A 23,787-nucleotide genomic window follows, 5' to 3' on the forward strand; every position below is an offset into this window, starting at 1 on the left:
AACCAACACACACGAGTCACCGCAACACTTGATATTTAATTTGACATTTTATTCATATTTATTACAGATTAATGTCAAATATGTTTTAATTCATGCAAACATCAGCCATTTGCTATGGCCACATCTTCTAAAAACAACAAGTGTCAACGATCGTTATCAGATAAAACAAGTTCTGTATAAAATTACTATGTTTTATAAACTAAGCACAACAGTTCTGCATGTATAGTCGTGCTGGACCGCCACTCTGAAAAGGACTCGATTGTATTGATGTTTGGGGACTTGGAGCATCAGTTTGGCACCAGTCTGAATTGGATTAGACTTGGAGCATGAACTTCTCCTTCAGGATTTTGTCCCATCCTGTCCCAATTCCCTTTAACAGAAATCAGTCTGAAATATCAAAGTAGCATATGATCTCTAATTAAGCAATGGAGAAAAAAAGGAAAATACTTGTATTTATTACACATGTAAATTTATTACCATGTCACATAAAACAAAGCTCCCCTTCTTCCTATCACAGTTACAATACTCCTTTATTAAAACAATGTACAGCCGGCAATAAAAATATGCAAATTTTTTAAAAAGTTCTTTAAAAAAGGAAGTATATATTGGGGTGGGGGGGGGATGAAGGGCACACTTAAAAGTGCATACTTAATCTCTCTGTGCTTGTGTGCGCTTCATAATGCTGACATTCAGTGGAGAGTTCAAGTGAGATATGCTTATTAGGGGTCATAGTGTAGAGTGGCTTTAAGACTGGATTAGTGTTGGTTAAATGCCTCCAAAGTAGGACTGCTGTTCTCTGATCAGATGGCATCCATATTTATGGCAGTTAGGGTCACAAAAATCAGACCATGGATCACATATCCTACATCGAAAGACCTCCTACGCATCAGTTCTGGTGAGGAAGAACGATGAAAGAAGCGAGCTTTTGCCAACTTCATTCACAATGCTGCCCTCTGGTGTGCACAACTGGTAACTCACTCGATCGCCTAATCAAATTTACCAGCTGTCAGGTCAATCAAAACAGTAAGGTCTGCATGGACAGTATAAACATCTCAACGAAACGAAAACTTTTTTTTTTTCCTGAATGTAGCACATAATTGTTACAGCAGTGTAACCAAGTCATCCTTAAATGTTGCGTTCAGAGGATGCCAATTAAATATCCTATAGTGTAAAACTATGAACAATACTAGAAGGACAAACTAGACCTTTACATCAGCCTGAATGAGAGAGAGTATGAGACACACAAACTCCATCTGCACTTCCACAGTTGGTTAGCTCTTCATCAAGTCCAACTGAGTGTTTGTTGTTCCCACCCGATCCAGCAACCTGTAGCCCGTTCAGCCACAGTAATGACAGTAAACTGTATCCCGTGGGAACAGGCTGCGTGGTTTTTCACATCACTGCATGTGTGTAGGCCTGGCCCCTGGCTAGCTAGGTTGCAGGGTACCGAAAAGTCTGTTGCCATGGCTACATCAGCACGTGGACTCGAGTTTGGCTGGCTTCCCGCCGATCCGCGGGCCCTCCCGCTCCCTCTTTGCTCGGTGCTTCTCTGCTTTCCCCTGTTCCTTCTTCATGTCTCGCAGTTTTCTCTTAATGGTGGAACGGTCTCTGTGACTCGTCACACCCAGATCCTACAAAACAATCAAACAAAACAAAAAAAGTTACATGCTACGGATTTTTAGATTTAATATGATTAGTTATAAATTAGTGTAAAAATACCACTGGTAAGTTCCCACCTTGAGCTTACTACTGTCCAAATCCATGAGGTGCTTGCCGTCCACACCCTTAGCTTTGAATCCTACTATGTATTGGTCCATGTTCATGCCCATTAACCAGTGACACACCTGTTGATTGGTCCACTCTGAAAGGGGACGGTTTTGCCAAAAGTGCGTCTTCACGACGGGAGCAGGCTCATCAAGTGTCTGAATGGGAATACAGCCTTGAGAACACACAAGCATACATGCGCACACATGCTGCAAGTTCGCCTATACAGTACTGACATTCTAAATTATTAGTAGTAATAATTAGCGTTTAACAGTTTTACAGGAGACGGCTATTTCACAAGAGCAAGTGCGTACTGCAGAAACACTGCAGTCATGGCCCTGCAGTTCCACAAAAAGTTATTGGGACAGTGTGAATCTAGAGCATGTATAGGAATGAGGCCGGAGAGAGAGAGAGCGAGAGAGAGCGAGAGAGAGCGAGAGCGAGAGAGAGAGCGAGAGCACTCAGCTGTTGCCCTTTGTATCATAATGGATGACGTTTACACGGGCCAGAGAGCTGATTCTAGCTCCCTCCCTCGGTACCCTGACACACTTGTCTTCTTGTCCTGTCTGCATGTACTCTAGAGGAGACACGCGTGTCCGAGGAGATCTGCTCTTACGAACATTCAAGAGCAGAGGATACAAGTACTCCACTACTGTACTTCAGAATCTTTGTGAGCGTTGCACTACATTTGTCTCGCAACTAGTTTGCGAGTTCATAAATTGAGTCTAGTTTAAGAGAACTGAGAAATCACCAATAATTATTTCTTATTTTGGACAGGAAAAAATATTTTAATAGGTTACAAACCTACCCCTTATAGCCCTGGGTATATACAGGTTTGTGTACCTCTTACAGCTCTGTGTATATACAGACATGCGAGAAGCAGATATGGGAAACTCTTTGGCAGACTTATGCATCACGGATAGCCATGTAGAAACACACAAACTAAGACACTTCTGTCCCTTGTAAACAAAGGCTCACTGATGTCCTTTTCTCTCTCTCACTCACTCTCACTCTCTCACTCACACACACACACACACACACACACACACACACACACTCTTACCGTAGGACACCAGCACAAACCAGTTGTCTGAATGCTCCTTCCCATCATGCATTAGAATATAGATTCTCAACCCAGTCCGGAACCACAGACCAGTGCTGAATACCAGGCCCAGGGGCGCCGGGGAAGTGGCACTAACGTACATCTAGTTGGATCGGCGGTGAGGCCATGAGGATTGAGGACCCCTGGTCTACAATACGATGACGGACGAGCCACTACGTTCTAAGGTGCAATGGTGGCGACCGGGTGAGCCGGTCACTCACCTCCCAGGAGGAGCAGGTGTGGCCCTGAGAGCGACCTCCAGGACGAGGGTCCCTCCACATGCCCGCCACGGCCGAACCAGGCCTTCTGCCGCACGACTCATACACTGCAGATAAGCTCTGCAGCGGGCCAGCCGTGCGCACACACACACACACACACACACACACGCACAAAGGCGCACGCATGCAGATGTGCGCACACGCACACACAGACAGACACGCACAAACACGCATGCGCACATACTTTAGATAATAACTAAGAATAGAATAGACATTTAATATACGACCGTGAGATCCATGTACTTTATCATTAAGCAAAGGGTTCCACAAATCATTATCCACCTTCATGGCAAACACTTTCTTACCCACAGCACATGTGACTAACAGGTTCGGTACTGACAGTCCTCATCATTTGAACAAACGGGGTTTTGTCTTATAACTGGGCACCAGAGAGGTCCTACACATTTCCATGGTAACCTAAAGCTCAGGACTTACTGGCTACAGGGAACATTTGAGAACGTTTGTAGTTTGTAAAGTTTTGAGTCAAAGGATCAAATAACAATAGCTTTTTAAAGCAGTGTTAAGCAGTGCCAAACTACTAAGTTAAGGAACATTTGAGACAAACGTGAGAAAAGCACATTAAAGCCTCTACCAGTCTCACTAGTAGCAATATCAGGATGTATGGGATTAAGTGTTTCATTAAAAGATTAAATGACGACAACAGGAGAACTACTAAAGAGACCTACAGATAAACATGCAGTGTAGTTCTATGAACAATTCATCTCTCTGCCACTATATAAGAAACACACACACACACACACACACACTTTCTAGCATTGGTAGAGTATCGAATAGTAAGACAGGTCTGTTAGGTCACTACCATCTACAGGGAGTGATTACGCTGCACTGAGAGCCAGTTTCATACTGTACCCAGTCTAAGGAGCGTGAGAGGCCAGTGGACCAGGGCAGCTTGGTCTGCTTCTGAGAAGAGTTTATGAGACAAGTACATCAAAGCACATGGTAGCTTAGCCACCAACTGAGACACACACACACACACACACACACACACACACACACACACACACTGTGCGCTCTGATATCATAGCCTGCAAGGTCCACTGACAACAAGCAAGTTCATTTGTGTAAATAAACCACTTCAGCAAACTAGTTGTGAACCCCAGATGACTTATTAAACATCCTTAAGCAAACTGAATCTGAGAAAAAGTGTTGAAATGCGATAGTTGTGAACATCTGAGCAGCTGGTGAGATTCTGAGGGAGTTCGTCATGAGGAAAGAGCAACAGAGGAATAACAGGATTTTTGGAAGTGCGAAAACTGGATAAAAGCTTTTTAAGCAATTTCAGACTATGGCAAAATTCACATCACCCTTCATCACATGCACTCCAATAATGGAAAAGCAGCCCATTTCCTTCTCTCTCTCCCCCCCCTCTCCCTCACCTTGGTCCTTTCTTCTTGCCCATCCTCTGCACGCTCCTCCATTGGGGTCTGGGGCAGGCTACAGCTGGACAACGACGGCTCCTTCTCTCTTCCTCTCTCCCTGTCTCCGAACCAGGAAAACGGCATGCAGGAGGGGACGGAGCTCGCAGAGTCGGAGGGCGAGACGTTCCCCCCAAACTCTCCCACTAGTTCTGCAGAACCCCTGAGTTGAGATATGAGACAAGACTGAACATGAAAACCATTCTATTCATAAGAGAGACTACAATTACAAGAACACTTCACTAAACTAGGACGAAAACTACTGGGAATAACTTAGCATGGTAACATTTGCGCATTACTAGCTGGTTTCTAACCAGCTTTCATTAATCTTTAGCCATATTAGCATGTGCTGGATTAAACATTCCTTTGATGCACAGTTCAGAACATTCTACAAAATACCCTTTTTTCACTGAATGAACCACAATCCTTTTTTACATCTGGGGCTGGATTCTAACAAAACTGGGAGGCATCATCTTAGAATCAAATGAAATTCAGTTTCATTATGAACGGCCTGCTCTACGGGGCGGTGCGAGAAGGAGAAGTGTAACGCTCCAGTCACGCACACGTAAACGCAAACGCGTGTGGAGAGCCGCACCTGCTCCCGACCGAGCTCCGCGGTGTGTCCTTCTCCTGCTTCTGTCCCTTTCCACCCGACCGGCGAAGACCCCTACGCAGCGTCAGGAAGCGAGAGAGCAGAAGAGCATGCCATTCGGAACAGTGGGGCAGAGACGGAAATATGTTAGCGGCACATCTCAGTGCTCAGGTCTTACCCAAAATCTGGAAACCTTCTCTTGGACCTTCTTGTTGACGAGCTGTCACTCTCCTCATCTGATAGAAAATGTGTGTGTTTACACGTAAACATTACATACAGGCCATATAGCATATGGCCAATTTGTTCAATTTCCTTTTCCGTTCTTCAGTAAACGGGTAAGACAAGAGAATGAGGAGAAGGATAAACTTCCAGCTAGATAAATTGGCATCATTTACCATACTTCACAAAACCCGAGCTGACTGCCAAAAACTTGTAACATTAGAATAATACTAAAATACCAGACAGAGACATGATGTGCAAAGGTTGTGATGGCCTTTACATGAGAATGCTTTTGGCATGTGCAACCCATGCAATTAGTGTAAAAAGCGCAAAACCAGAATAAACCTGGCTGATGAAGGAGCGATTGAGTCAAATCAACCAAAGGAATGAATCAGTAGATGAGCAAACAAGCGAGTGAGCGAACCGACACAGCACCTTTGTTCTTCCTGCTCTGGCTACTCTCCTTCTTCTTGTACCTCTTGTTGCGGAAGTGGTGGAGCAGCCCGGCGGAGGAATGGATGGAGGGAGACGGAGGAGTAGAGGAGTCTTTAGGAGGAGACAGGCTAGACCTGGTGCTGCCGCCTCCCCGAGGCGTGTGACCTCGAAGGGAGGGAGAGCTCGATAGGTCGCTCTCTCTTCCTCCCCCGGGCCTCTGCTCGCCTTCACACTCACGCTTGTGCTCACTGCCTGACTGCCGGATAGGCACGGGTATGGAGAGGCTCTCCAGGTAGGACCGTCTTCGGTTAGCATCAGTACTGTTATCACTCATACTTTCTTGTGCCTACAGAAGAAAAATAAAGCCAAGATAACTTTAGGACAGATTATTCCTGTTCATGGGCCTTGAGGGGTTGAGTTACTAAAATCAGATCAACCAAGAAAACATTTTTTTCACCCTCAACTTTGTGCGATGCCTAAAATACACCCCTGAGGCACACCTAGCTCAAACAAAGAACTGTCCTTCGGGAACAATGAGTAACAGTAACTCACCTGTGTCTGAACGGAGGACTGTGTGCTCTTAGCTGACTCGCGGAGTTTGTTCCGGGATGGTCTCTTCCGCTGGACTCCGTGGGTCAGCTTGGCTTTGGCTCTGTAGGCACTGCAGTCGAGACGGTCCGTCAGTGGTACCGCCTCACCCAGGTCTGCTTCTGAAGAGGAACACACCAGTTATTTATTCCCACAACACATGAGGTATTATTTTCAGGGCAACCAGAAACAAGAACAGTTTCAGGATCAGGGATTACTCCACAGTGTGCTAGAGGACACTGTAGGGGGACAGGGAAACAGTTTCAGGATCAGGGATTACTCCACAGTGTGCTAGAGGACACTGTAGGGGGACAGGGAAACAGTTTCAGGATCAGGGATTACTCCACAGTGTGCTAGAGGACACTGTAGGGGGACAGGGAAACAGTTTCAGGATCAGGGATTACTCCACAGTGTGCTAGAGGACACTGTAGGGAGACAGGGAAACAGTTTCAGGATCAGGGATTACTCCACAGTGTGCTAGAGGACACTGTAGGGAGACAGGGAAACAGTTTCAGGATCAGGGATTACTCCACAGTGTGCTAGAGGACACTGTAGGGAGAGAGGGAAACAGTTTCAGGATCAGGGATTACTCCACAGTGTGCTAGAGGACACTGTAGGGAGAGAGGGAAACAGTTTCAGGATCAGGGATTACTCCACAGTGTGCTAGAGGACACTGTAGGGAGAGAGGGAAACAGTTTCAGGATCAGGGATTACTCCACAGTGTGCTAGAGGACACTGTAGGGAGACAGGGAAACAGTTTCAGGATCAGGGATTACTCCACAGTGTGCTAGAGGACACTGTAGGGAGACAGGGAAACAGTTTCAGGATCAGGGATTACTCCACAGTGTGCTAGAGGACACTGTAGGGAGACAGGGAAACAGTTTCAGGATCAGGGATTACTCCACAGTGTGCTAGAGGACACTGTAGGGGGACAGGGAAACAGTTTCAGGATCAGGGATTACTCCACAGTGTGCTAGAGGACACTGTAGGGAGACAGGGAAACAGTTTCAGGATCAGGGATTACTCCAGTGTGCTAGAGGACACTGTAGGGGGACAGGGAAACAGTTTCAGGATCAGGGATTACTCCACAGTGTGCTAGAGGACACTGTAGGGAGAGAGGGAAACAGTTTCAGGATCAGGGATTACTCCACAGTGTGCTAGAGGACACTGTATGGAGACAGGGAAACAGTTTCAGGATCAGGGATTACTCCACAGTGTGCTAGAGGACACTGTATGGAGACAGGGAAACAGTTTCAGGATCAGGGATTACTCCACAGTGTGCTAGAGGACACTGTAGGGAGACAGGGAAACAGTTTCAGGATCAGGGATTACTCCACAGTGTGCTAGAGGACACTGTAGGGAGACAGGGAAACAGTTTCAGGATCAGGGATTACTCCACAGTGTGCTAGAGGACACTGTAGGGAGACAGGGAAACAGTTTCAGGATCAGGGATTACTCCACAGTGTGCTAGAGGACACTGTAGGGGGACAGGGAAACAGTTTCAGGATCAGGGATTACTCCACAGTGTGCTAGAGGACACTGTAGGGGGACAGGGAAACAGTTTCAGGATCAGGGATTACTCCACAGTGTGCTAGAGGACACTGTAGGGGGACAGGGAAACAGTTTCAGGATCAGGGATTACTCCACAGTGTGCTAGAGGACACTGTAGGGGGACAGGGAAACAGTTTCAGGATCAGGGATTACTCCACAGTGTGCTAGAGGACACTGTAGGGGGACAGGGAAACAGTTTCAGGATCAGGGATTACTCCACAGTGTGCTAGAGGACACTGTAGGGGGACAGGGAAACAGTTTCAGGATCAGGGATTACTCCACAGTGTGCTAGAGGACACTGTAGGGGGACAGGGAAACAGTTTCAGGATCAGGGATTACTCCACAGTGTGCTAGAGGACACTGTAGGGAGACAGGGAAACAGTTTCAGGATCAGGGATTACTCCACAGTGTGCTAGAGGACACTGTAGGGAGACAGGGAAACAGTTTCAGGATCAGGGATTACTCCACAGTGTGCTAGAGGACACTGTAGGGAGACAGGGAAACAGTTTCAGGATCAGGGATTACTCCACAGTGTGCTAGAGGACACTGTAGGGGGACAGGGAAACAGTTTCAGGATCAGGGATTACTCCACAGTGTGCTAGAGGACACTGTAGAGGGACAGGGGAGGCATCGCTGCCTTTCCCTCTACAACTTGTAAGGACTGCTAATAGGACAGTGGGAAATGTAAGACAGTCTTTTCCGGTATGAGGTGGTGGTAGAGAACTCAGAGCTCCAATAACAATGGCAACATGGTCAAACAATTTGTGGGTCCTTTGGGCTTTGGATATTTAGCCAAGTGGCTTCCTATCATGTCTAAATGACTGCATGGCACATGTTTGGTTTATGGTTCTGCTATACTGGAGAGGAGGTCGTCTGGGTCCTGTCCGATTCTGTCTGAAGACCCGGATCCAGAGGTGGGGCTACTTCGCCAGCTTCCTCCTTCTGGACTGCATGTGTCCTCAGGTTGGTCTGAACCAGCTCGTCCCTCCAGAATTGCAATCTGAAGAACGATGGAGATGCCAGTTCTTACGAACTTCACCCACACCATACTATGTCACATGGTGCAAGTTTGATAGTCAAAATCTTCACCATGATTAATGTTTTACCAGTCAGCAGATTTGTAATACTGCCAGTTTAACTACAAAATGACAAAAAAAGTGTTAAACTTTTACAAGGCAACTCTGAAGACAAACATTAAGATGAAGTTGAAAAGACTGCCAAATATAAATGTTCCATTAAAAATCCAAATTTGCTCGTATGACTGCACCATCCCTGACTCTGCTCTGCGGTGAGCCTCTCCATAAACATCATCTCCGAGACTTCCCACTTTCCCACAGTAAGCCCAGATTTACCCGTTCCTGCAGTTTGCTCAGACTTCGCTTGTAATCCCTCTCTTTCTCCTCTAACTGTCTCTTCAGATCCTCCTCTCTCTTCGCTATCTCAGCCTCTCTGCAAATGGAGCACAGATTAACACACACACACACACACACACACAACGATTGGAAAAGAGGCTAAAGTTAGGCTTAGATATGGGGCAGGGGTAATCCCTCTAATCCAATATCAGTACTATGCAAGAGAAACATCTTCAGTCCTACCTCATGTGACCATTCTTCATGTAACACCATCATATATTGTTCCTTCATCTTGAATAACCAATTGTAAACTTTAAAATATTTTGTTTTTTCTCTGTACAACTATGAGGAACAACATGAGGATTTTCAAAATAATCAAAGTTGTAGTTCAGTTCAAAAAAGTTAAGATGAATTAATTTTTAGCAATCTAATCTAAATAGCTGCAAATGATCATTTTGCAGAAGTCATGCTACCTAAAGCCTAATGGCTTTCTTTCATGGTTAACTGCAATTGGTCAACCAGCTCTTTACTACCAATGGCTTACAAACGCAAAAACAAGCAAACAAAACCTGCAAAAGACGATTGGTGAATGGCTTCATTTTACATGCCTTTCGCACACATTTTCCAGAGTGCCATACTGCGTCAGAACCATGTCCAAGGGCATGGTGCCCTGTGCCCCGTGCGCACCTGCCTGACCGTTGCGGAGCCCTACCTCTGCTGGTGCTCCTGGAGCAGTGCGCTCGTCTGGTCGTATTTCAGCTGCAGGGCCTCATGCTGGCTCTGGGCCTCCCGGAGCCGCTGGTCGATGGTCTTGCAGAGGGCCTGAGCGTCTAGCCAGTAGGTCTCCAGCTTCTGCACGCGCTGGCGGCTCTCGTCCACGCTCTGCTCCAGGCCTGCTCCTCGGACCTCCCAGGCCAGGCGGTCAGCCTCGCACACTCGTAGCTAAGGAGGCACGGCCGCAGACGCACACGTGCACACAGATGCACGGAATCAGATTTCCAGGCATTTGTTGTGTCATATTAACACGCGGTGTGAACGGCCAGTCAGTGAAATGGGAACACAGTTTCTGAATCCTACCTTGTCCTTCATCACTTTGAGTTCTGCTACAGTCACACTGTGCCTCATCTGGAGCTGATACATACACACACACACCTCAGGGTTAAAACACTAAAGGAACAGAGGACACTTTCACTTGCTGTCATAACTACGGTGTGTCACTATTTCATGGGCACTCACACAGAGGTATGCAATGGACAGGAAGAATTATGTCCAGAGTTCACGTTATTTTTTTAATACAAGTTCAAATATAAGCTCTCAACATAAACCATTTCAAATCACTGCTTTCGTATTGTAACAGGAAAATAGTAGATTAGTTTATTATTCATTAATAATTTTGCAATAATTATAATAATTTTTGTAATATTTTGCACTGCAAGATTCACTTATTTAGAATTTCACTTGCAGTCTCAATAGAAAAAGCAGCAGCATTCTCCTTTAAGACAGCGATGATGTGTCTGAAGTAAATCATTCTGCATCATACCTCTCTGAACTTTTGGTCCAGGCCTCCGTGACTCTCATCCTCTGGTATTACGATACCTTGATTCTTCAGCTGGGCAAACACTTCCTGGGTCAGCTCAAAGGCCACGCCCCCTTCTCTCTCCTGCTCCTTTCCTGTACCCTGTGTTACAGCATGACAGAGGCAGCGCAGAACGAATCACTCGCTTACAGATCAGCTCTGACTCACAGATGTACGGTTTCCGAGTCCCTCGTCCACTTCCCCACCGCACGCGGTATTTTCGATCTCTCTCGGCCCTGCGTCCCGGATGCAAACTTTCTCCCTCCTGCCCCCCTTAGATCCTCCAGCCTCTCTCTCACCGCCTGGACGCTGCTCTTGCCCTCCGCGGCACCGGCCAGCATCAGCGGACTTCGCTGCTCCTCCAGGTGCCGTGCATGGTCTTCACTCTGGTAGGGGTTTTGGGGCGTCTGATTTTCACCCTCCGAGTCCCCGGACTGAGGGCTCTTCTCTGGTCCCAGGGTTTGGGGCGATGGGCTTTCTTGGTGGCCCTGGCTTTGAGAATTCTCTTGTTCCAACGTTTCACATATCAGACGAGCCACTTCGCTCTCCGCACCTGGCTTCTCCCGGCCAATCAGAAATCTGCATTTAGACATGACGTGCAATTCGATTCATATGTAAATAGAAAATACGGGCATACATTACAGAAATACCAGCCAGTTTAAATAGGTTATACAATATAGTACTGTATTCTTATAACCAGAATATATTGCTACAGTGGATATCTACATCTAGGTTAAGTTACACAACATGCACTAAAAGGCAATGGCCTCTTAATACAACCTTTCTCAATCACTTCACTGTTTCCTGTTGAGATACTATCTCCCTTAGCTGATATGACACTGAAAATCAGACAACACCCTGGTGAATCATTAACAAATTCTCCGTGCAATATTACTGAGCAAGCACCAACAAATCCCACAGTACAAAACCGCTAAGATCTCATACTCTAGTTAAGATGTTCTGCTAGAGAGGTGTTTCTTACTTAAGGAGTTCTGCATTTCCCTGTAAGCAGTGTTTCCATTTGTATTCTACCAGTAAAGATGGCTCACCTACTGTTCCCCATGAGTGATTGATTAGCAGATTAGGTGTTTGTCAGCTGTGCCTGTGTGTGTGTGTGTGTGTGTGTGTGTGTGTGTGTGTGTATACAAGCACAAGTTCTTACTTCACGAGTCCTCTGGTGTTCTTCAGTACGGTGGCAGCAAACATCTGGGTGACTCCTACCAGACTGGTTCCATCCACCTCTACTATCTGATCATTAACTTTAATGCTGAACAAAGACACAGCACACAAACCCATTATTAATATTACACCATTTAATAAAGTTAATAAAGTTGTGTTTCGCTTTCTTTCCCTTCACACTGACGGTGAGGTTCGGTAGGCTGAGCTTATCCTGTGCCCACACAAATTGCTCAACCATTTCGAATTGAACGCTGAGTAATATAGCTAGGTCCATCAAGTTTAAAAGGGGACGAGCTAGCATGAGGGCCTTCAACTGGTTAAAAACCACTGGTGCAGCACCACTCTTATTAGTGATGTTGGCGTCAGCGGGAGAGGTGGTGCTTCAAGGTTCGGGTGGGGTTGGTCTCCTACCGGCCGTCGTGCTGGGCGGCGCCGTTCTCTGTGATGGTTTTGACGAAGATGCCAAGCTTCTCCAGGCCTTGGTCAGCCCCAACGCCCATGCCAATGATGCTGATTCCCAGGCCGTCCTCGCCTGTGACAACGGGGAACAAGGGGAAAACGATAGTAATGACAGGAAAACTACTGGGATGGCATGGTCAGGTGCATGACGGCTCCCCGAACCACTTCCAAAAGACAAAATGCAAGACTTGATCCCATACCCATCACGGGAACACGCTTCATAGGTAAAACGTGACCTATCTAATCCGGGGGTGGGCAAGCTTATCCACAAAGGGCCAGTGTGGATGGAGGCTTTTAGTCCAGCGGAGCAGAAGCACACCTGATAAAATAAATCAAATATTTGAAGCTTGAGAACAGCTACTAAACAGGTGGAATCAGTTGTGCGGTCCAGTCTAGCCTGCAGCCGGGCGGCCCTTTATGGATACAGCTGCCTAGCGCTGTTTGAACCGAATCTCATAATGGGCCACTGCGATGGAAACCTCATACAAAAAAATATTCCTTTTTTTCTGAAAAGCACAAATGTATCATGTCAGTGATTTTCTATTCAAAACCCTATTAAATATACACCTGAGTTCATCTGAAAAACTAGCCTGCAACCGGCATTCCTAATCAGAGAAGAGGGTCTTCGTTCCCACACCGAGTAAGAAATGAATCCCAACCAGCCTTTAGGGTTGAGTTATGTAGTCCTAACCTTTTTGAATATCCACTGGGAAGATGTCCATCTTCTCCACCCTCTTCTCCAGCTCGTACTCCGCAGAGGCGGCCACAGGATCCACCTCATCATTCCTGCGATCGTACTCATTATTGGAGTAGGTACTAAACACCTGGAGAGAGAGAGAGAGAGAGAGAGAGAGAGAGAGAGAGAGAGAGAGAAACGTACCCGCAAGGTGTGAGTCAAATAAGTTGGATTAAGATAAAAAAAAATGAAATAAATAAATAAATAAATAAATAATAAGAGAAATCTTGCTTCATGAAAATGAAAATACCCCATGTGGGTGGTTGTAACAAAGGAAACACACACAACCGTGTGCTCTTATGTTTGTGCAGGTTAGGGTAGGCTTTACAGTAAGCTTTAGAAGACTTCAGCAGAGCTGAAGGGGGTGTGTGCGCACCTGTGGGTGTTCATACCTCACACTGGCAGCAGACTTGGCCTGAACGCATAAGCTGTGTTAAACAAACACACAGTCTGACAACACAGTTCAGCATTCTGAAGTGGCACAGTGAATTTCTTTCTCTTCCTGCCTTTCCGTCTGTCTCCCCTCCTCCCTACTCTTTTCTGTCTAACAATGTTTTCCGTCTGTCTTCTTTTCGCCAGGTCTCTCCCGTTGTCATGGAGTAACTACACACCTCTGAACAATGTCCCTTTCTTTGCTAGAGTCAAACTCAAGCACAGAGAAATGTCTTTCTCCACCTTTGTCTGTCTTTTTTCTCAGTCTCTTGCCGCGCCACTCCTGCAAACGCAGACAGAGGATAGTTTATTCCTGCGACCGAGCAGGGATGAGATTTCAAACACTGAGCCCCCAGTAAGTCTCAGTGAGCAGAGAGTGAGAAACTACAGGAGTGAACATAGTAATCAGGTCACACATTAGACTCGATTCCACGGCTGTTGGGAGGTGGGTTGTTTTTTTGTTTTTTTTTAAAGGAGCTGTCAGCTTTCAGGGTTCTGATTTGGCTTGCTAATAAGCACAGCCAGTCTCGAGGTGTAGCCAGCCAGGGGTGAAAGCCCTCTTACACACAGTAGCGCAGAACCCTGCATTAGCCTCAGCTGCTGGTATCAGACACCTTCACTCCGCGCCAAAGCAGCTGACAGATGCTGTGTGTGTGTGTGTGTGTGTGTGTGTGTGTGTGTGTGTATGTATGTGTGTGTGTGTGTTGAGCTTTGAGAGTGATTCAATCCAAAAGAATTTTTGGGGGGCTAATATTTCAAATAACTAAGGCTGAACAGTAAACAGTATTGCTGGTTAAGCGTAAAAAAGATGGACACATGTTTATATATAAACACTTGGGTACTGGATGAGCAGGTTTGGAGAGTGTCATTTTAAAATGCCCAGTTTAAAATGGCCATCTCTGTCCGTTATTCTGCAGACATCTCAGGCCTTCAGTTCAACATCCCAGGTCCACTCTAGCCTATTGTGTGCCGATTCCCAACTGAGGGAAGTCTTAATTTACAATCCACATCTGGAGAGGAACAGGAACAGGAAACATACAAGTGTGACAAAAAGGAAGACCCAAAATGGACAGTATGTCAAATGTCTTAACTGCATCAAAACATCCAAAGAACCTATAAAACAGAAAGCATCCAAATATATAACAGGAAAAGACACATTGTACCTAAAAAGAAAAAAATCACTGGCTCCAAAAATTAAGACATAAGAGTAGGGATGAGTGCACAAATCAAGAATGTAAATAGACACCAATAAATAAATGTAAATTGTTATAGTAATTGCCATTATATAGTATATAAAAATGATATAAAATCGACATACATACATGAACATACTGTAAGGGATAAGCATCACCAATTTCATTATAAATCACTCCCTCAGGACACAGAGAGACCAACATTCAGGCCCTCTGTTTCCCTCACACAGAGGAGCTTTTCTTTCCTGAACAAGATCTGTCCCTTTCAAGTTTCGACTTTCTAGAGTCCAAGAACCAGTCATGTGATCTTGGGCACAATATACTTCCTGTGTGATAACCAATCCCAATGCACTGGGATCTAGTCAACTGGGTGTGCAAACATACACATGCAAATCCACGGAGGGCAAAGCAGTGTCGTGGATAGGCCAGAGGTACCATTTTGTGAGCCAGCCCGTAATGCTGACGTAAAACCAGTAGCATTTCAAACATATTTTAAAACGCTTTTCCTACTTTGCTTAACCAATATTGTGATCCAAACACCAACATTTGGAAGCATGTAACAACATGTGCTTTTGTCCTCCTACAAAAGTCTTGAAAAGCCCTGACGTGACATGACAACACTGCAACCATAGCAACCTACATTAGCAGGATAGTAGCTCTCAATTATGTAATTAACGTACAAAGGACTGGATACAGGTGGCATGTCCAAACAGCACAGTCAGGCTTAGACAACATGCATGCAAAGTAACAAAATGTCATGATCACACACCTCAGTAGTTAGTGGTCCTCTCCCTTATACACTGACCAAAAATTTATGATGAAATTAGTGCAATAATTTTCTATCCTATTATGATTTATGTGGGGGGACCCAATGTGATACATTCCCAGCTTTTGAGTTTTTTGAGTAGTTCAGATTGTAATGCCTCCGGTTTTTGGGTAGGAACCTAGACCATCACTGCTTTCCCCAGCCTCTAAGAGTGCTCAGAGGCTTGGAGCTGTGCCTCGAAGGGCTACTTCTACCTTCTGTCTTCTCCGTGAGCTCAAACAGGTCAACAGAATTTATATGAGACATTGAATTATCATCATTAGGAAAAATGAAATAGCAGATTCCAACTTAAGTCAGCCCGGTGCAGGTCAAGTTCTTTGGTATATAGAAATAATCTATTGCTCAGGGCTCGCTCGCTCTCCCGCGCTCTCAAAACGATGGCTGTCAGTGGAAAAAAAAAATTACATGCCTGAACTGATACGTGCTCAGACAGGATTTTAGTGCAAGGAGTAGCTTGCTTATGTGCTCTTAACTGTAACTCATGAGGAATGGCAAAACTGGTCTCAGATCTGTGGAAAGAGCATACTCTACCATCAGCCATAGGAAAGTTTTTGGTTGCTGCCATTGCACAACAGGAAGGGACCTCAAAAGCAAAATGCCTTTACAAGCATGCGAGATCTTGTAGGACAAACATGTAGGAAGGGTACAAATGCATCCCAGTACCATTACACATTGACAAGCACATTGGAAAGTTCCCAGCCGGGAGCTCAAGGGCCATGAACAAGACCAGTTCAGACAGGCAGGTTTGGAAAAGGCAAAGGTGTTGAAAGATTTGGGTCAGTGCTAGTAGGCTTATACCATTTGAGCTGAAACAAACTGTCTTGCTATTCCAAAAGGGGTGGCATAAACCACTTTTTAGCATTTGCATATGTATAATATTTCCCCATTATTCCAGGTTACACTTGGCTGTAAGCAATGCTAGTTACATGGTATTATAAAGTAAGGTTCACCATACCTTGATAGGAGCAGTGGAGAACTTGATCTTTCTTCTCGGGCTGGGATTTTCCTCTTCAGAGAGGCCTGACAATTCCTCATATTCCTGGGACCAGTTCAGCAGTGGTTCAGTGTCCTCTCCCTTTTGCTGACATTCCAAATCGGGTTTACTCTCCCGGTCATAAACAAAAGCAGCATTCTCAATCCCACATATCAAAGATCTCTTCCCGGACAGACCTTCATTGACTTGCTGTTGTGCCTCTTCCACGGTCATCTCTTCAAACTCGCGTTCATCGTAATCATCCTCTAAAGCTTCAGTGACCTCCTCCAGGGTGCCATCATCTTCCTCATCCTGCATGGTGTGCTCCTCCACCTGCTTCTCTTTTTGCTCAGATTCTTTCATTTCAGTCAGCGAACTCAGCTCCTCCTGCTCTAGGTCTTTCTGGTCATCTAAATCCTCCACCTTCTGTTCTTTCTCCTCCTCCACCACCTTCTGTATGCTTCTCTCCTCAGCTATCTGTTCCTTCCTTTTCAAAACCTCGTCTCCCACGTCCTGAGTCAATTCTGTTCCCTCCTTCTTTTTCTCCTCCCCAGACCCAACACTCCTCCCCGAAAGACTTTCCTCGAGAACGCCTTGGTCCTCCCTTTCTGAAATGCGATTGGTGACTTCCTCAAAAACATCATCCTCGATGCGGTCTTCCTCATTGCCCTCACTCTCTGAAGATTCATTGTGAACCACCACCAGCTCAGCTCTGACCGTGGCCATCCCTGGAGCTGCAACGTCCCCTTCACCCTGCTTCTCTTTGGGGACACCATGCTCCAAAGACCCCTTGGTTCCATCTCCAGCAGGAGAGCCAGGACTACTGCCCAGAGACAAGCGGTGGGTCTTCTCACTTTTAAACAGGACGGTTGGTTCCGTCGAGAGAACGGATACTGAAGATTCGTCGGCATGGTCAGTTGTGGGGGAAGCGCTATAGCCACTCAAACGAGGGGTCTCCTCCGCACAGACTCCGTTCGCTGGAGTGAGGGGGTGCAGGACATCGCCACGTGAATCTAAGCTGCTTAACTCATGTGAACGCATGTCTGTCTGGGCCAACAGGCTTTCGGGCCACAGCAAGTACGATGCAGGAGGACTGTTCCTCTCTGGGGACGAAGGTGGATCCGAGCGCTCACTGGGTGGGGTGGATGGTGGCTGGGACTGACTCCCTGGGCTGCGGGACATAGATGGGCCAGAGAGAGACTCACTGTCACTGTCTAACATGAAACTCTCCAGTCTCCTGGACATGGGTCCTGCATTCTTCAGCATTACCCCAGCCTTGTGCGCTGCCGTCTCAGACTCGCTTCTCCTTCTCTCCTCGTCTTCCTTGGGCTGGCTTCTAGTCTTGCCACTTTGGTCCGATTTTTCCATCAGCTTCCGCACGCTCCTCCCCTCCTCCGAAACGCTGTGGACAGACGCTCGGCTGGCGACTCTGATGGGCATGGCCGTCTCTGCTGGAGATAGCTCTTTAAGGCCACTCTCAAACATCTTCCTGGTGACGGAGAACTTCTCAGCCAGCGCCACTTTGTCAAACGAGACGTCCTCGGCCTTTCGCGTGACTTCTGGGCCGGTGGATTCCACGCTGGAGACACTGCTCATGCTAGGCCTATGTGAGGTAGAGCCCCGTGGGAATTTAGCCACTCCAGGTTTACTGATAATTGGTATGTCCTGTGGCTGCTGGCTGTCCATTTGAAGGAAGATGTTTTTGATTTTGTTCACACGGCTCCCAGATGGTCTGCCACGCATTTCACTGCCTCCATTGGAATAAGGGACCGACAGGCCCTCAAAGGAGCATTTGATGGAATGGAAGTCTGATTTGTATGCATTTCTATGAGGGGAAGCACTTCTTAGCACCCGATCGCTTTTAGGCTCACTCCTTATCATTTTGAGGTGAAGAATCAAAATGATCAAATTGGCCAGTACAAAAATATTTAAAAAGTATACATCTCAGCTAAAATCCCCCCGCGGTGTCCAGGTGCCGTCTCCTGCCATGCAGGCGATCGTGAAGCCTCTATTTACGCTGGCCTGAGTTCTTGAAGAATGCCACACTGCACTGTGCTGCGGTTACCTACAAAGAATGAAACAATCGTCAGTTATCTGGATAATTGCGTGACGCATTGTATTAATTAAAAATGTTCCTAACCTGTTCCTTAAACATTTCTTCATTTACTTAATCATTAGTTTCATTTACTGCTAAAACTATATTAAAATATACTGAAAAAAGCTGGTATATCTAGCTAGCTACATATGACGTGAAAATATTGCTATGGTTAATTGCTTGTCACGAAGAGCAAAAGAAGATGAGCGCATTAATTTTGTTACAAAAAATTATTCCTTTTTTATTTCTCTTTAAAAACACGTTGGCGAACTGTGTCATTATAACGCCGCAAATCAAACGTCTGTAATGAAACTACAGTGACCGCTGTTATCTGGGACGCCGCGACTGAACTGTCGTTCAGTTCAAACGACGCTAGACCACAAACCGACAGCGACAACTTACTTCACATAGTAGATAGTCTTGACCACACTACTCACTCACCGTAACGGCAGTCATAGCAACAGGAGAAGAACTCCCTAAATGATCGCAAACGAGCGATTAGAAACTTGTCGCACACACCCTCCGCCGCCTGCCTTTTTTCCGTGAATATCCTCTGAAACGAACCTTATCCTCGGCCGCGCGCTCACCGTGCCGGCGTCGCGCTGGACCGAGCTGATCGGGAGCGCGCGGCACAGAGGAGACGGCGTCTGCGCGAAGGAAGGCAGGGAAACCCGTGGGAAAATGCCTAGTTTGGGCCCCGTACTTCCATCCACATATTTGAGGAATTAGGTCCTACACGAGGGGCAGAATACTTTGTCAGAGACAAGTGATATGATTAAAACGGTCAGAATGGAACAGTATGATAGCAGCATACTATCAGCACCAGGGTCGCCAAACTTTAAACTCTCCACAAAAGCCAACTCTCAGGCCACTCTGAATCTACAGCGAAAAGAAGCAATAGGCCCGATTTACTAAGCAGTCTAACTAATGATAGTTAACCATTTAAATTTTGTATTCGTCTAATACGACCTAGTACATAAAGTCTAATCGTATGTCGCAATTTGGCGGTTCTGTTAGTGTTCTGCCAGTAAAAGCATGGGGTCTCATCTATTTAAAAGTGAAGAATGCTTAGTTAAACTACAAAATGCACATATTCTTAAGATCTGTGAGGTCTTTCCTCTATGTTTTTCTTTTTATGGACAATGGGCCCACTATGATACCTGTACAAAGTCTGAGGGGTCTGTGTCATCATGCCAAAGCTTATTTCTGGAAACCTTTAATCATCAGAAATGCTTTATAAAATTGGGACTTCCCACTGAAACAAGTCCAAAGTCTGAGCCTGGTCACCGCGCTTCTCTCGGGCCACTACCAAAAGCAGAACAGACACATAAAAGCTTTGTTTTCTCTACACACATATGGGTCACCATCTGAGTCACTCTGAGGAGAAGAGAGGGGAGGGGAGGAGTGGAGAGTGGAGGGGAGGAGAGGAGAGTGGAGGGGAGGAGTGAAGAGGACAGAGAGGAGAGGAGAGGGGAGGGGAGGAGAGGAGAATGGAGGGGAGGAGCAGAGAGTGGAGGGGAGGAGAGGAGAGGGGAGGGGAGGAGAGGAGAATGGAGGGGAGGAGCGGAGAGTGGAGGGGAGGAGTGAAGAGGACAGAGAGGGGAGGAGAGGAGAGTGGAGGGGAGGAGTGAAGAGGACAGAGAGGGGAGGAGAGGAGAGTGGAGGGGAGGAGAGGAGAGTGGAGGGGAGGAGCGGAGAGTGGAGGGGAGGAGTGAAGAGGACAGAGAGGGGAGGAGCGGAGAGTGGAGGGGAGGAGTGAAGAGGACAGAGAGAGGAGGAGAGGAGAGTGAGTTCAAGGGCTAAAAAAGATGGTGAGAGTATGGACGAATTTGGTGTCAACAGAAAACTGAACATAGAACTAATTTTATTTTGAAGATAGTAGTTTTATTTATTGCATTGTATTCAGACAGTTAATCCTTTATTGTTAATTCAGGTGAATAATGTAACATAAAAGTGCCCAGGAACACCTGATATAATACCTTACTGTATACAGCCTGTGCTGAAAAAGTATTACAACACATTTCCCCAATGGCAAGCATCTCACAGTCTAACACAGGTAAATGTGCTATGCCTTTTATATTCTTGTTTAATATAAACTATAATTACTGACTGTGTGAAGGTGTGTGTGTGTGTGTGTGTGTGTGTGTGTGTGTGTGTGTGTGTGTGTGTGTGAAGGCGAGTGAGGCAGAGTGAGCGACAGACCAGACCCACCAACAGATGGCATTTTACAGTCTCTAAATATTGAGAGTAGATTATCTCTGTTAATCCCCTGTGCACTACAAACAGGCATTTACAGTTGTGGCCTTGAGTATAAAACTCATACACACGTACACACACACACACACATGCAAAAACCAGTACAACTAAGAATCTCTTCCATCATGACCTGACGTTTTTCAGTTCACTTTACAGTATTTATGAAGGAACAGGTCCTAACAAATTAAAGAAATAATAATTATTTTTCAACGATTCTTGATGTTATGAAACAGCCATTATATTGACACCTAGTGGTCATGGATGTTTAAAAAAACAACTGTACTAAATCTATTTTGAATTTTAAACATGGTTGCTTTCACAGTGTAGGGGAACCTTGTAATCACGTGATGACTCATTGCTTTAAATTTAACATAGAAGATTCTGCTTGAATCTGAATATTATAAAAACTAACCTAATTGCATAAGTTTACTCTGACCAAGAATCAGTTGTCTCCACCCACAACTTAATATGAACCATGACAAGAAAAGCAGAAAGGATTATCTCAGCTCAGAATTCAAGGGAAACTTCCTAAATGCTTGATAGACCTTTTCTCAGTTTGCCTGTTCTTATGACCACAGAAGCACAAAGTGTGTCCCCCCTTCCTAAAACCCCCACTTACTCTGGTTACACAAGAACAAGACATTCCATATTAAAAATAGAACCACGATGGAACAATCAAAGTACATCATTCAACCAATAAAGAGGAAAAAATAATTTCTCACCATGCTTCTGATATGCCTTGTGAGGAGAACTTAAGTTTAATATGTTTTGGGCTGTTTGTAGAACTGTGCTGCTATCATCCTCGATGCTTCCAATAATGTAAGGATAGCACTAATCTGGGTGACTTGTTCCTAGTTATCTACCGGTGGGAAGCTACAGTATGTTAATATATTACTGAAGTGCTTTGTACTTGGCCTGGGTTTGTTTCATGGCCTGAATTTAGTGCTGTTTTCCCCAGGTGGCCCCTGGACCTAGATTTATAAAAATACCACCCAATCAAAGAGAGAGAGAGAGAGAGAGAGAGAGAGAGAGAGAGAGAGAGAGAGAGAGAGAGAGAGAGAGATAAGGATGCAGGTGATTTCTTTCTCTGATAAAGTTCTAGGCTGTGGTGACTTTCCTCATGTGAATCGTTTGCGAATCATTTCATCTCAAGTCAGAACGTAATAACACATGGGGTGGTGACTGGGATGTGAAAAACTGAACTCTGCTACAGTGCAGTTGCTTGTCTCATAATCCCAAAGGCCGGGGTTTGATTGGCAGGTCACTGTGCCAGACACTGCAGTAAAAAACGCCTTTGCAGCGTTTTTGACAAGGAGTGCCTTTTTGAGTCAGGACGCGATTGGTTTCTAAAGGAATGCTGGCAGCTGGTTTTAAAGACGAAGGTGAACAGGGGCATGCCAAAGCAAACAATAGGTCCTGAGGCAGTAAAGTCTGAATAACGGAATTAGACAACCCGTGTAGAGAAATTGGGCTTGGCCCAGCTGTGCGTCGGTAATATTCTACTACCACATCAATAGCAGAGTGAGGAGGTTGCATGTACATCTGCGATCGGACGCGCAAGCTGTCGGGGCAAGGCAACCGTGAAACTAAAATGAATCGGGATGTCGCTCAGGTCGAAGTCGCCACTGCAGGAACTGTCGCGACGATAACTTCATAAGAACAGAAGAAAGTTCTCTTGGCAGCGTGTTCTTCAGGCAGATGGTGATCTATTTTCTCCCCATATTCACCCGTTTCCCACGCGCTCTGGGCCACAGCAATACAGATTTAATCACAGGGACGAACACGAAACAAGGATAACAAAGGGACTCCCACGGCTGGACTAATTTAAGATATCATTTTAATAGCTTCTATAAAATATTGTCTTGTATGCACCGTGTTCTGAAACATACTTGTTTATAAAGTGAAACAAGCAAATCGTGTTGGTCCCTTTTCCCTTTAATTACATTTTACTTGTTACCCTAAAGTTTGGGTATACATTTTATTTGAATAGCATTATTTCCAATTAGTTTTCAAAAACCTATAGTATACGATAAATAGCATATTTCTCTGTTTGTAGTGACGTGTAATTGAGTTAACTTTGCGCAAACCCAAGCATGTCTGGAACGAAAAACCGTCCCACACTTATGCACACACACTCGAACGTAGGCTACCGTTCCGGATGCGCTTCGGCTTTGGCTGTTTCGATAGTGTTCCGAGCGGACAGACTGCACAAACGGCCACAACGTAAACCTACACGAATACCTTTGGGATAGTTTCCACAGAGCGTCTGCTCAGCTCTCGGTGGAGCCGCTGGCTGGTACACTAAAATTCCTTCACAGCTGTGTATCTGTTCATCATCACGACGCGCCTGAATCACTTGAAACGCGTTTAGTAAAGGTACTGTGCAGTCGCCTGTAGATACTTTACGGGAATATCTTATATATTTAAAAAAAGGTTATTTAAAATATAGATTTCCTCATGAAGGCAACCCATTTGACTCAAATTATTACTCTTATAGAAACCAGCGTCCATGCAACCCTTTCTTTAATTTATGTGGGCCATTCGATTAAACGGTAGTTTGGGCTTTCTAAAATGACATCCTTAAAGTAGTTTGAACCAACAATTAACGCAGAAAGATTTGCCATTCTCCCTACTTTGTGATCATATTGGCTAATTGTCCTTGGTTGAGAAGTCACATATAGCCAAATCTGCATTATAAGGAGTAAATGTTGAGAGAATTTGTGAAAATTAGCTGAGGCTTCATGC

General features: G+C 45.5%; 1 protein-coding gene across 7 annotated transcripts; it reads right to left on the reverse strand.

Moving 5' to 3' along the window:
- Positions 1 to 28: 28 nt before the first annotated feature.
- Positions 29 to 21,881, reverse strand: ppp1r9alb (protein phosphatase 1 regulatory subunit 9A-like B). Of its 7 annotated transcripts, none has more exons than XM_081701006.1 (20): positions 21,765 to 21,881; positions 16,674 to 18,756; positions 13,223 to 13,355; positions 12,484 to 12,604; positions 12,056 to 12,160; positions 11,193 to 11,472; positions 10,858 to 10,995; positions 10,395 to 10,448; positions 10,030 to 10,259; positions 9,318 to 9,414; positions 8,824 to 8,965; positions 6,379 to 6,536; positions 5,827 to 6,172; positions 5,351 to 5,408; positions 5,176 to 5,247; positions 4,542 to 4,743; positions 4,015 to 4,065; positions 3,088 to 3,204; positions 1,737 to 1,922; positions 29 to 1,631 (listed from the first exon to the last, which is right to left on the reverse strand). In XM_081701006.1, the coding sequence occupies exons 2-20, from the start codon at positions 18,570 to 18,572 to the stop codon at positions 1,473 to 1,475; spliced, it is 4,548 nt and encodes a 1,515-aa protein (XP_081557132.1). In that variant the 5' UTR covers positions 18,573 to 18,756; positions 21,765 to 21,881; the 3' UTR covers positions 29 to 1,472. The 7 variants fall into 7 exon arrangements, with proteins under 7 accessions (XP_081557132.1, XP_035390877.1, XP_081557131.1 ...); XM_035534984.2 differs by lacking the exon at positions 21,765 to 21,881 and adding an exon at positions 19,228 to 19,385; XM_081701005.1 differs by lacking the exon at positions 21,765 to 21,881 and adding an exon at positions 19,189 to 19,376.
- Positions 21,882 to 23,787: the final 1,906 nt, after the last annotated feature.

This window comes from Electrophorus electricus, chromosome 18, assembly GCF_041902795.1.
Source record: "Electrophorus electricus isolate QZ-2024a chromosome 18, ASM4190279v1, whole genome shotgun sequence".
Taxonomy (NCBI): Eukaryota; Metazoa; Chordata; class Actinopteri; order Gymnotiformes; family Gymnotidae; genus Electrophorus; species Electrophorus electricus.

What these genes read in the sequence shown, in the direction of transcription:
- ppp1r9alb (XM_081701006.1), bottom strand. Translation starts at nt 18,572, where the DNA reads ATGATAAGGAGTGAGCCTAAAAGCGATCGGGTGCTAAGAAGTGCTTCC. An exon ending in GCCGCCCAGCACGACGGCCG is followed by an intron (nt 12,161 to 12,483) that starts GTAGGAGACCAA and finishes GTCTTTGTTCAG; the next exon opens with CATTAAAGTTAATGATCAGA. An exon ending in GCAAGAGCAGCGTCCAGGCG is followed by an intron (nt 10,996 to 11,192) that starts GTGAGAGAGAGG and finishes GCTGTAACACAG; the next exon opens with GGTACAGGAAAGGAGCAGGA.